General features: G+C 55.5%; 1 protein-coding gene across 1 annotated transcript in view; it reads left to right on the top strand.

Moving 5' to 3' along the window:
• The window catches only part of Cant1 (calcium activated nucleotidase 1), an 11665-nt gene continuing 2640 nt past the window's right edge, over positions 1 to 9025 (top strand). The window contains exons 1-3 of the mRNA XM_026780790.1: positions 1 to 1288; positions 6874 to 7532; positions 8836 to 9020. Coding sequence (XP_026636591.1) covers positions 6896 to 7532; positions 8836 to 9020 — 822 coding nt within the window. The 5' untranslated portion in view covers positions 1 to 1288; positions 6874 to 6895. The remainder of the gene's footprint in view (positions 1289 to 6873; positions 7533 to 8835; positions 9021 to 9025) is intronic.

Genomic DNA, 9025 nt, shown 5'->3' with positions numbered 1-9025 from the left:
TGCGGCCGGGTGCCCTCCACCGCCGGGTTCTGGGGCCTGTCGCCGCCCGCACCCTTCCAGCCTGCTCCCGGGCACCTCAGGTTCCCTCCGCAGCTAGCCTGGGACCGGTGTCACGGACGGGAGAGTTCCCCTCTGATGAGTGTGTAGTGCTGTGCCTCCGAGGAGAAGTGGGAGACCTCTTCCTCTCCGGACTAGCACGCTTCAAGCCCCTAGCGACAGCCCCTTCTTCCCGCCCTGCCCCGCCTGGGCCTCCCCAGTCTGACACTCGCTCGCATCTGTAACAGAGCCACGTATCCGCCCACCCCGTCCCCACCTGTAACTGCCCACCTTCCTGCCCCCGTCCTGCCTCTCGTCTTCAATGAAGACTGCACCTTCCTCTGGGCAGCACTATGCGCTGTTTCCTCTTACTACCCTCCCTGCCCCTTCTGCACACACCCCCTAGTCCTCGCCTGCACGTACAACCCGGTTCTCAGCTGGGTTCTCGTAGCCTCCAAGACTGGCAACCCCTGGACCATCCTTCCTGCCGCGGGCACCCATGACACTCCTCCACCTGCAAGCATCCTTCCTGCAGTCGCTCAGGAGGACCTCAGTAACCAGCTTCATTTCCCATTCCGGTCTCAGAACTATAGACTTGAAGCAGAGACCTGGGAACCTGGTCTCATGGTGTCAGTGGCATCTGGCTGGCCAGAACTGGCAAGCCCCTAAGACTTAACAAGGGGTCGTGCATGCAGAGCTGTGTTGGTAGTTCCTCCTCCCTGCCCCTCTTTGGAGCTTCACTGAGGACCATCTTTCTGGACTGGGCCCCACAGACCGTCCTTTTTGCTGCTCCCCAGATCTCAACGTGGCAGTCCTGCTGGGACCTGTGAGTCCACAGGCCCTCGCTGCTGACCTCCACCTTCTGTGTGTCCCGAGGCCTGGTGGAAGGTACATTGGAGGAGCCAGCCTAGTTCTTTCTGGATAAGACAAGGGATTTGTGTCACAGAGCACCAGCTAAGTCTCCTTCCCTTTACAGTTGTGACCTTGCTTCCACAGCCTGCAGCTGCTCTGTGGAGTACGTGAGAGCATTTTTACCCAGCTGCCCAACAGCACACCCCATCTGCTGTGCCCGCGGAGCAGAGGGTGTGGGAAGAAAGGTCTAGAGTGTGCAGGAGGCAGGTGCCCCCTTTTCACCCTCTGCCTGAACGTGGCATGTGTACCCGTGGAGCTCTTACAGACACGTGTGACCCTGTCATCTGAGTCTCCGACCGTCCTTCACTGCGGTGTGGCTGTTCTCAAGGTGGCTGTGCAGGTATGTGGTCCAGCACGTTAGCATGTGCTCTTGCAGGATGCGGGGCTGTTGTCTACACGCCTTCCTTTCTCTGCAGAGTGGAAGCCAGTGTGTGTGGAGAATTCCTGGCAAGCTTGTCTTAAATGCCAGTATCAAAGGAATTAGAGCCCTATATACTGATTTCACATAACTTATTTTCTTTTTTACCAACACAAGATAGTTGGCTAGGAAAGAAATACTTATTATTAATAAGTCTGCATGGAGCAGCATTAGGGCTCCTCTTGGTGGACATTTCTCTCTTGAATCCCAGTTTCTCTCCAGTAGGCACAGCCATTGAGTGCTTCACCTGTGTCTGGTATGGGCAGGGACAGGAAATGAGGTAGAAGCTTAGGTCAGTGCCATCACATCAAGAGTGAGCAACTGTGCGCAGTGAGGAACAGGTGACCATGGCCCATCAGCAGATCCAGTCCCCGGAGCCTGCACGGAGAGAAGCTCTGGAACAGTGCAGCTTGTGCCCCCAGGGTGAAAGCATGCATTCTGGAATTGAGTGCTGGGCTCAGTCGGTCTGGGACTGTCATAGCCCTGGTTTCAGGCACCCTGGCATCCAGTGTGTGGGGTGTCCCTTTGACCCAGACAGGGCACTGGGGATACAGATGAAGCAGATGGGACAGTGTTGTGATGCCACAGATGCAAACCAGGAAGGGTCCTGAAGCTTCTCTGCCCACCCTCGGAAAGGCCTGGTGTGAACTGTAGTGAGCCTCAAGTCAGCCATGTTGCCCCTGCGAATGCTACATTGAGCATAAAAGGGAATCAAGGCGGAAATGTCTCATCTGAAACCGGGGAGGTTTTCTCAAGGGCAAATGTGACCTCAGGGCTCCTCAGACTGTAAGGGAGGCAGGAGAGCAAGAGGGAAAGGCTGCGAAAAGCCACTGGTGGGGTCAGTATTGCTGGCCCTAAATGGGGAGGAAGGAGCCACAGGCTGGAGTGAGGTCAACCTTTGGGTGCTGGCAGAGACCAGGAAGTGGATCTTCCCCAGAAGTCTTGGAAAGGAGACCAGCCTTTGGGTGTAGCCCGGTGAGGCCAATCCAGACTGCTGCAGGCCTGGGAAGTAATGGTGTGTGATGTTTCTGCTACTATGCCCCCAGTAACTAGTTACAGCCCAGGAAAACAACACTCCTGCTGAGAAGCTGCCCTAAAAACAGGCTGGAAAAAGTCCTACACCAGTAGCACAGAAGTTGACTCAGGAGAGAATTCCCACTGCCTTGTGTGCATGACACTGTGGGGTGGGGTGCAGATGTCAGAGATCCCACACATGACCTTTGAGGAGGAGCTGAGTGGCCTCCATAGTCCCTGGAGCACACATTTCCTTTCTTCCCATCTCCCTGGACTGTCCACCTGCCCTACATCGGGCATGGAATTCTTAGGTACAATGCTGAGCTTGGCAAAACCCAAAACCTGGAGCCAGCCTCCATGTCCAGGTGTCTAAGCGGTGGCTGTACACAGGTTTGTTTCCGAGGGACCTGCCATCAGAGACTGCTGGGAAGCTCTGGGTGTCTGCCGCCTCCTTCCCCAGCAGTCTGCTGCTCAGGGGCTTTGTGCGGTACCGTATGATAAAGAAATGAGCTTCAGATTGAATAGACACACGAGGCCTGTCCCCTCTCTGGTGTGGAAGGAGTGGGACACCCTTTCTGCAGGAGTGAGGAGAGAGGCGAGAAAATCACGCTAAGAACGGCCCTTCCTTGATCCTGGAGGGGAGGAGTCAGCTCTGGCAGCCGCCTTAAACCTGTTTGAGCTGCCACCTCTTACACACACTGGCCTCTTGTGAAGGAAGCAAGAGGGAGGAACAGGCCACCTTGGCTGTAGTCCACAGAGTGCTGTACAGACCCAAGGTTGCCCATGGAGGTAGGTGCCCTCTGTGGCGTGGCTTTTCCTTTGGTCATCTAGAAACGTCCTTTGGAGTGGACAGACAGATGCATGTGTCTAATGTGAGATATGGCCTTGTGTTTTATGTTGAAGTTAGCTCTTCAAGACTCACTGCATAAGAGGGTGGGGAGGAAGGGGACCTTTGGATGCTAGGCACTTCTGATTGGCTCTTTCTGGTCATGTCTGCGGGAGTAGGGTTGGCTCTGGCTCAGAGCCTGGGGAGACCCCGTCTGCAGGCCACGTTCCAGTGCCCCAGGCTGTCCTGAAGGAACTGTGACTTTACAGTGCTCAGGTCAGATGGACAAACTTTCTTGTCACAACCATGTAGACTTCATAATGACCTCAGGGTTCCTGTGGGGGGTGGCAGGAGACAACCCCAAGCCTGTCCTTTCCTGGGACTGTGGTCTGTCTGGTCCCTTGCATCTACTGGCTCCTGTCTTGTGGCCTTGTCAGCATCTGCAGCCACAGGACACAGTCATTCTTGAGCACTAAGCAGCCATGGTCCAAGGACACCAGTGGAAAAGGAACTGACTTGAAACTGTCTTCCTAGAGAAGGAAAGGAAGACCAGCGGAAGGCCATCTAATGGGGATATTCACAGAGGCTTCTGGAAGGCAGGAGCTGTTTCTAGAAGCCTGATATTATGGAGAGCAGCACCCCCCCCCCTTTAATCAAAGGTGCCTGAGCCCCATTGGTTTCCTGTCTCTCGCTCTCGGACAGTCCCTTCCCTTGAGGTATGGGTTGGCTGAGTGCAGGTGGTCCTTGGGCCACCGTCCGGAGGGGTCTGGGTTCCTAGTGTACTATAGAGAATGACGTATACAGTAGTCTGAGGTGACCCGCATGTTACATACAAGTCTGGAGAGTTAGTGACCCAGAATTCTCGGTGTCATTGTCATTGCTACAGGGCAGAAATTAGGGTGTCTTAGAGCTCTTTCCAAAGGTTCTAGGGAGGAACTCATTCTTTTTCCTCCAGCTTCTCATGCATTTCTGGGTTTGGGGCCGTATCAACACCCCAACCTCTGTCTCTGTAGTCATGGGACCTTCTCTCTATCCATTCCTCCCTGCCTTTTATACACACACACACGAAAGCTCATCACAGAAGGCTGAGGCAGAAGAACTGTCTCGAGTTCAAGGCCAGACCCTGTCTCTACAAAGAGGAAAGAAATACCTATGATTGCATTTTTGTCCTGGACAGCCTTCTCATGAGGTCCTTAATCACTCCCTCAAAGTCTGAACTGGCGTGGAAGGCTCTTGGGTAGGGGATAGTGATGGTAGCAGCCTCCCGCGGGAGGGATGACTTGCTGGGCAAGAACACATGGCCAGAGAGGGTCATACAGTGACAGCATGGCTGTTAGGGCACTTTCCGGGGCTCCTGCATGGCCTGTGTTCTGCCAAGAAGCTGGTCTGCAATCAGGGGAGGTGTCTAGGCTATAAAGACACCTGCTAAGGCCAGTAGAGAAGTCTCCCTGGCTATAGGAGGGACAGTGTAGCTCAGGAGTGCAGACCCGGGCCAGGGCAGCACGGTGGAAGAGAGCACATTGAGTGTGGTGCTCTTGAGATGCTGAGCAGGGCACTAGAGCGGCCGGGGAGACCTGCTCCTACATGGACTTGCATTCCTCTCTCTGTTCATGTCCCGGAGAAGACAGTCCAGGAGCACACATGAGCCAGCCAGGTGGATAGGATGTCTGCAGACCAAAGCAGGGGCCAAGGAACCCGTGTCAGTCCACTGGGGTAGCCCAAAGGGTCCCTTTCCCTGAACAGAGTTGTGGGGCTATGGGCTGTGTCCTGTCTCAGCTGCTCCAGGGGCCTCTTAGATCAGGCGGGCTGGTGACTTGAGCTGAAGGTGTGGTGGCTCACAGGAATGCAGAGTGTTTTGAACACAGCCAAGTGTGCGGGTTGCAGAGACTGAGGATGATGACGGTTCATAGTGCATAGCACTCTGTATAGTGATCATATCTGTTGGGCCTGTGGCTCACGCTGGGCAGCTGAGTGGCTTGTTTATCAGGGCCTTGATCTGGAGCAGTGCACTTTCAGAACGACTGAAGGGAACCTCACCATGGTGTTGATCTTTGACCCCTTCGGAAGATGTGTGCCAATTTTCTCTTGGCTGCAAGCTCTGAGCTGGGTGCCAGAGATGGAGCAGGAAGCCCTGACCCTATGGAGTTCTCAACAGAAAGAGAGCAGATGTGAGGAGCCTCCCAGGAACCCTGGGGGTGCGAGTGAATCAGCTATGCAGAACAGAGCAGGTCTCCTGGGCAAGGGGGTGGTGAGGTTTGCCCTGGAAATGAGGACCCTCATGCTTAGTGTTTGGGACCAAGAGGATGCCAGGGAGGACCAGGGAGCCCTCAGAGGTTGCATAGCAAGTAGGGCTGGCTACTGGGTGGCAAAGGGCTCTGAGGAGGAGAGTGGCTGCAGAGGACCAGGGAGACTGTTGGCATGGCGGGATGACTCGTGAGTCACAGGCTTTGGATGGAAAACCGCCGCCATTGGGGAAGGCAGAGGAAGGTGCTGAGGCCACTTCTTGTCACTGTGGCAGTTTGAAGCATGACATCTACATAAAAGCTGCACCTTTTCTGTGGGTTTTATGAGAATCTTGACTTGGTGGTCGTGCTTGTGGGTTAATTGGCTTGAGGCTGGGGAACTCAGGCTTATATTTTAAAATAGTGTCTAAGGTGCAAGTGAGGATTGGAATGTGGCAGTATTTGTCACTTGGCAGAGCTCAGTACCACATCCGGGATAAGGATATAATACTGATATGCTGGGTCTAACCGCCGAAGCCATGGCAATAGGAAGTGTGTGAGGAGAGCCTGAGGGAGTCCTGAGGAGACACTGCCAGCATGGGGTGGGGACACTTTGTTGGCACAGTGGCCCCAAAGGCCAGAGAACCTTCTCCTGCCCTTGCTGAGCAGCCTACAGCATGGGGAGAGCACCTCTGCAGCCCCTGGATAGGAGAATCTTGTGATTGGAGTACAGTGGCACCCACGAATGTCAGAGGAAGGACTGAAGGACTAAGAGCAGTGGCGGCCATACCTTCTGGGCAGGAGACACACCTCTCCACCACAGTCAGCACTGGTGTGGAGGCTTTGTGGCACTGAACTGTTGTGGTCTGCTAGGAGCAGGCAGGGCAGGCAGCTGTGAGGAGGTAGAATTCCCAGCTTCCTCCAGTGTTCTGGGCCTGTAGCTGTGCCATGGTATAGAGTCCAGCTTGGACCTGGAGCCAAAAGCATGCCCCAAGTTGTACGGTAGGCAGTGCTGAGAGACAGCACCAAAAACAGTAGCAGAGCGTTTGTGCTGCCTACACATCTTTTTTGTGTTGAACATTACAGAACCTGCTCAGGAAGTAAAGGCTCAGTGACCCCAGTCTGATACGAGGGAGGCCCTGCCCGGGCAGTAGCCTAGGGAGCAGAGTGGTTAGAGAAGATTTCAAGAGACAAGTCAGGCTCATATCTACACGTCTGTTAGAGCATCTGCCAGCTGCAGGCACTAGCCCTCGCCTTCCGTCCCCTCTGCTTTATTACTTTGGAAACACTTGTCATCCTGCTGAAGAACAGCTGACCTCCGTGCTGGGGTCAGGGTTTGGCCAGTACACTACCGCCATGAAGTGCTGTCTCTGCTGAATGAGGCTGACTCAGGACTGGAGAAGTGTCCTCCGGAGCTTACTGCTGCTCTCCTCTCCCTGATCTAGGTCCTGCCTAGCGCGCAGTCTGATGCCCATCCAGCCCTTTGACCACCGGGAATGGAATGAGCCTATGCACTCCCTCCGGATCACTGTAGGGGGCCTTCCTGTGCTGGCCTCCATGACCAAGGCCACAGACCCTCGCTTCCGCCCCCGCTGGAGGGTGATCCTGACTTCCTTTGTGGGTGCTGCCCTCCTCTGGCTGCTGTACTCCCATCATCAGGCCCCAGTACCGGGCAGATCCCCCGCCCACAATGCACACAGCCGGAGGTTCAGCCCGGATCGTGTGTCTCGCTACAATGACACCTACCCCCTGTCCCTGCCACAGAGGACTCCAGGTGGGACTCGCTACCGGATCGCAGTCATTGCTGACCTGGACACAGGGTCCAGGGCCCAGGAGGAGAACACTTGGTTTAGTTACCTTAAGAAAGGCCATCTGACCCTGTCAGACAGTGGGGACAAGGTGACTGTGGAGTGGGATAAAGACCATGGAGTCCTGGAGTCCCACCTGGCAGAAAAGGGGCGGGGCATGGAGCTCTCTGACCTGATTGTCTTCAATGGGAAACTGTACTCTGTGGACGACCGTACAGGGGTCATCTACCAGATCGAAGGCACCAAAGCAGTGCCCTGGGTGATCCTTTCTGATGGTGACGGAACCGTGGAGAAGGGTAAGTAGAGCCAAGGCTATGTCCATTGCCCCCCTTGCTGCTTCTGGGACCTGGGTCCTCATCGTGTGCTCCTAAGACACAGTGTGTCATAGACAGTATCACTCTCGGCAGGTGCTCACCTTCAAACTGGATACTCAGTGGTTCACCGTGATCTCAGGCTCTAATCAATTTATTGGGGCCACAGGTCGGTGCCGCTACCCAGGCTGCTGTGAGCCCAGTCCGAGGGTCTCTGTGTGGAGCAGCAGTGACACCTGAGCCCCATGTGTAGCAGAGAGGAGCTGCTGCCTCTCAGGGTAGGGGACAGCAGATCTGCTATGTCCCCACAGCAGACTCCTCTGGTGGAAGGAGAGCTGCCTTCGTTGGCCCTCTCACTGCCTGCCAGGCCTGGCCTGGGTGAGGAAATCACTAGTGTTTGTCCAAGGCTGGGCTCTCGGGAGAGGCCGTCTCCACCTGGGTACAGTGATAGTGTTGTTCACCCATTTCCTGCCTGTAACCTTCGGGATGTGAGGTGGCTTTCCCCTGAGTGGGAAGAATGCTGGATAATGGGGTACTGGGGGCTGATCTGTGGTTGTTCATCCAGTAGGGTCCCAAGTCTGGCAAATGGAGCAGCTTCTCATGGAGGCAGCTCAGAAGACTCATGCGGTCACTAGGGCTACAGGAATCATGCCAGTCCCTCCAGAGTCACTCCGGGGGGTGTCAGGGGCCTCCGTCCTTCTACAGTGGGGAGGCAGGTGCAACTTTGGCCTCCCAGGGGCTAGGGAGTGTGCAGAAGATAGAGAGCTAGCCTGTGGGAACGTCAGGAAGGAGAGCTCTGGAGTAAATGCTCTGAGGTGAAGGCGAGGATGGTGAGGGTTGCTGCCTAAAGACCTAAAGATCCTAAAGACCCTGTCCTTCTACTTCCTTCCCCGGCTGTGGGAAGAACAGACCCACACAGTGGTGGCAATGGGTGGTCCTCAGTGGCAGGTAACCGGCTCCACAGAGCACTTGGAAGCTCGGATTGCTGCAGCACAGGAGGTCTGGGATGGTCTAATGCAGGTCTTGAGCTGTCGCCCAGGAGACAGGCTCCTTGGAAGAAAGGGGGTAAGAAAGAAGCAGACGTGGACTCGGGGACCCACTCTGGCTCTGCCAGGCTCCCTTCAGGGCCTCTTATCCCAGCCTGCAGTGAACCTCAAGGAAGGTAACTTATGACATCCAAGAGGCTTGGCACCACTCTGGATGCAGTTGACAGTAGCACAGGCAAGAGCCAGGCTGGGCATGGGACATGGGGACCAGGGTCTCAGGCTCGCCCCTCTTGTTGCCCCAGGATTCAAAGCTGAGTGGCTTGCTGTGAAGGACGAGCACCTGTATGTGGGTGGCCTGGGCAAGGAGTGGACCACCACCACAGGGGAGGTGATGAACGAGAACCCCGAGTGGGTGAAGGTGGTAGGCCACAGGGGCAGCGTGGACCACGAGAACTGGGTGTCCAGCTACAATGCTTTGAGAGCTGCCGCTGG

Source organism: Microtus ochrogaster, chromosome 7, assembly GCF_000317375.1.
Source record: "Microtus ochrogaster isolate Prairie Vole_2 chromosome 7, MicOch1.0, whole genome shotgun sequence".
NCBI lineage: Eukaryota > Metazoa > Chordata > Mammalia > Rodentia > Cricetidae > Microtus > Microtus ochrogaster.
The sequence above is the reverse complement of the archived record's forward strand: the minus strand, read 5'-3'. Positions and strand labels throughout refer to the sequence as shown.